This window comes from Cyprinodon variegatus, unplaced genomic scaffold (genome assembly GCF_000732505.1).
Source record: "Cyprinodon variegatus isolate N-32 unplaced genomic scaffold, C_variegatus-1.0 Scaffold866, whole genome shotgun sequence".
Classification (NCBI taxonomy): domain Eukaryota; kingdom Metazoa; phylum Chordata; class Actinopteri; order Cyprinodontiformes; family Cyprinodontidae; genus Cyprinodon; species Cyprinodon variegatus.
The window spans coordinates 134113-135793 of NW_015151319.1; the positions used below are offsets into that span (position 1 = coordinate 134113).

The 1681-nt window shown below is 38.0% G+C and overlaps 1 protein-coding gene across 1 annotated transcript in view; it reads right to left on the reverse strand.

The window, feature by feature from the left end:
* Nucleotides 1-1160: 1160 nt before the first annotated feature.
* LOC107099393 (secreted frizzled-related protein 1-like) overlaps nucleotides 1161-1681 on the reverse strand; it is a 26981-nt gene continuing 26460 nt past the window's right edge. Inside the window, exon 2 of the mRNA XM_015397488.1 lies at nucleotides 1161-1486. Coding sequence (XP_015252974.1) covers nucleotides 1161-1486 — 326 coding nt within the window. The remainder of the gene's footprint in view (nucleotides 1487-1681) is intronic.

The window sequence follows — 1681 nt, forward strand, 5'->3', positions numbered from 1 at the left end:
ACCAACATGTCATGCTAACAATCAACATATACCGAACCGAAAACCGTGACCACGAAACCGTGAACCGAACCGAAGTTTTTTAATATCTGAGATCTTTTCATTTGGTCATTTTGTAAATAACAGAATGGTTGTTTGGATGGATTTCTTCTTAACATTTATAGTTCATGTTCTTGTACATTTTTCAGTTAAAATAAAGAAACACCGATCTCTGACCAAAGCTATTAGAATTTCGCAAACAGAAAAAGCTTTAAGTTCAGATATTTTGGTCAGTCAAAACTATGCAGTCAGTTCATTCTTTGTTACACCATTTTATTGATCATATTTTATGTAAAACTTATATGTACATGTAATAGGCAACAATGAAATGCTGACATCACAATCTAACAAAAGGAAATAGTGCTAAAAAAGGACCAAAATCGCCAAAGCAGAACAGACAAGTAGAAAATGTTTAGATCCACGGCGCCAAATGAAGCATTTTAAACAAAACACATAAATCATCACTATCAAAAACTTTGCAATGTACATAAAAACCAAAAAAAAAAAACATTTACTGTAGGTCTTACTTTAACAAGTATTTACCAGCACTATTTTATACTCTGTGTGTCAAAGCTCACACTTGTTTTAAATGCAAACTGAAAACAGCCGTTTCTGGAGACTTTTAAGGAATGGTTTCCTCCTGGAAATATTGTTAGCCACCATTAGCATATCAGAGAAGAGACAAACTGCTGATAAATTGGAACAATAACACTATTTATAAAATATACTATTTTCAGGCACAGAAAAAGTTGAACTTGACATCATTTATGTTATTTTGCTTAGTGGCTATTTGCACATAATGCGTGTTTTATAGCTTGACATTTGCCATCCCAACAATCAACAGCATGGACCTCTGCTAACTTTTAGAACCATCAGTGTTTGGTCAGACTAACCAACCCGTCCTCTGACCCGGCAGACCAACAGTCTTTTCCTTGAACTGAAAGGCAAAAACAAGAAGAAACTCAACCTTTTCGTCGTCATTCCCCACTGCATTCATCGTAAACTTAACAGCGGACATAGGTGTAAATATACAAAGATTTAGGTAGATAAACAGGACGATAGAAGCAAAGTTTGCCAGTTCATACGTGGAATAAAACGCCTGCAGATTTGGGAGTGTATGTGTACTATTTGAAGACGTTAGTGAATTCGGGACATTTGTGGGTTTTGAGTGTTTTCATGGCCTTTTTGAACTCCTTGTTGGACTTGTCCCACTTGTGGATGCCTGTGAGGAGGTACTGCTTGTCCACCTTCCGGCCCATGATCAGGTACTGGTTTGTCAGGTTGTCTAGCTGTTGGCAGGGGCAGTCTGCACCGTTCTTCAAGTACAGCACCAGCTTCTTTGTGTCCTTTTTCTTTAGGTTTCCTGCTTTGACCATCTTCTTCCTCTTTTGCAGGATCACCTTGCGGTCTGTGTTTTCTCGTTTCACCTCCTTTATCTTGGCCTTGATAGCTGTTGTGGAGACACAATGAGAAAAGATTGAGAAAACATTTTGTCCAAGTACAATCCAGCAGCTAAAGACTACCTTGTTAAATAGTGGAAAATAGAGACCTATACTAATGTATCAGATGGTGGTAATATCCTCACGGTATCATGGCTATGGTAGGGTAGGGTTTTGGTCAGGGGGGGATTTACCATTAGGCAATA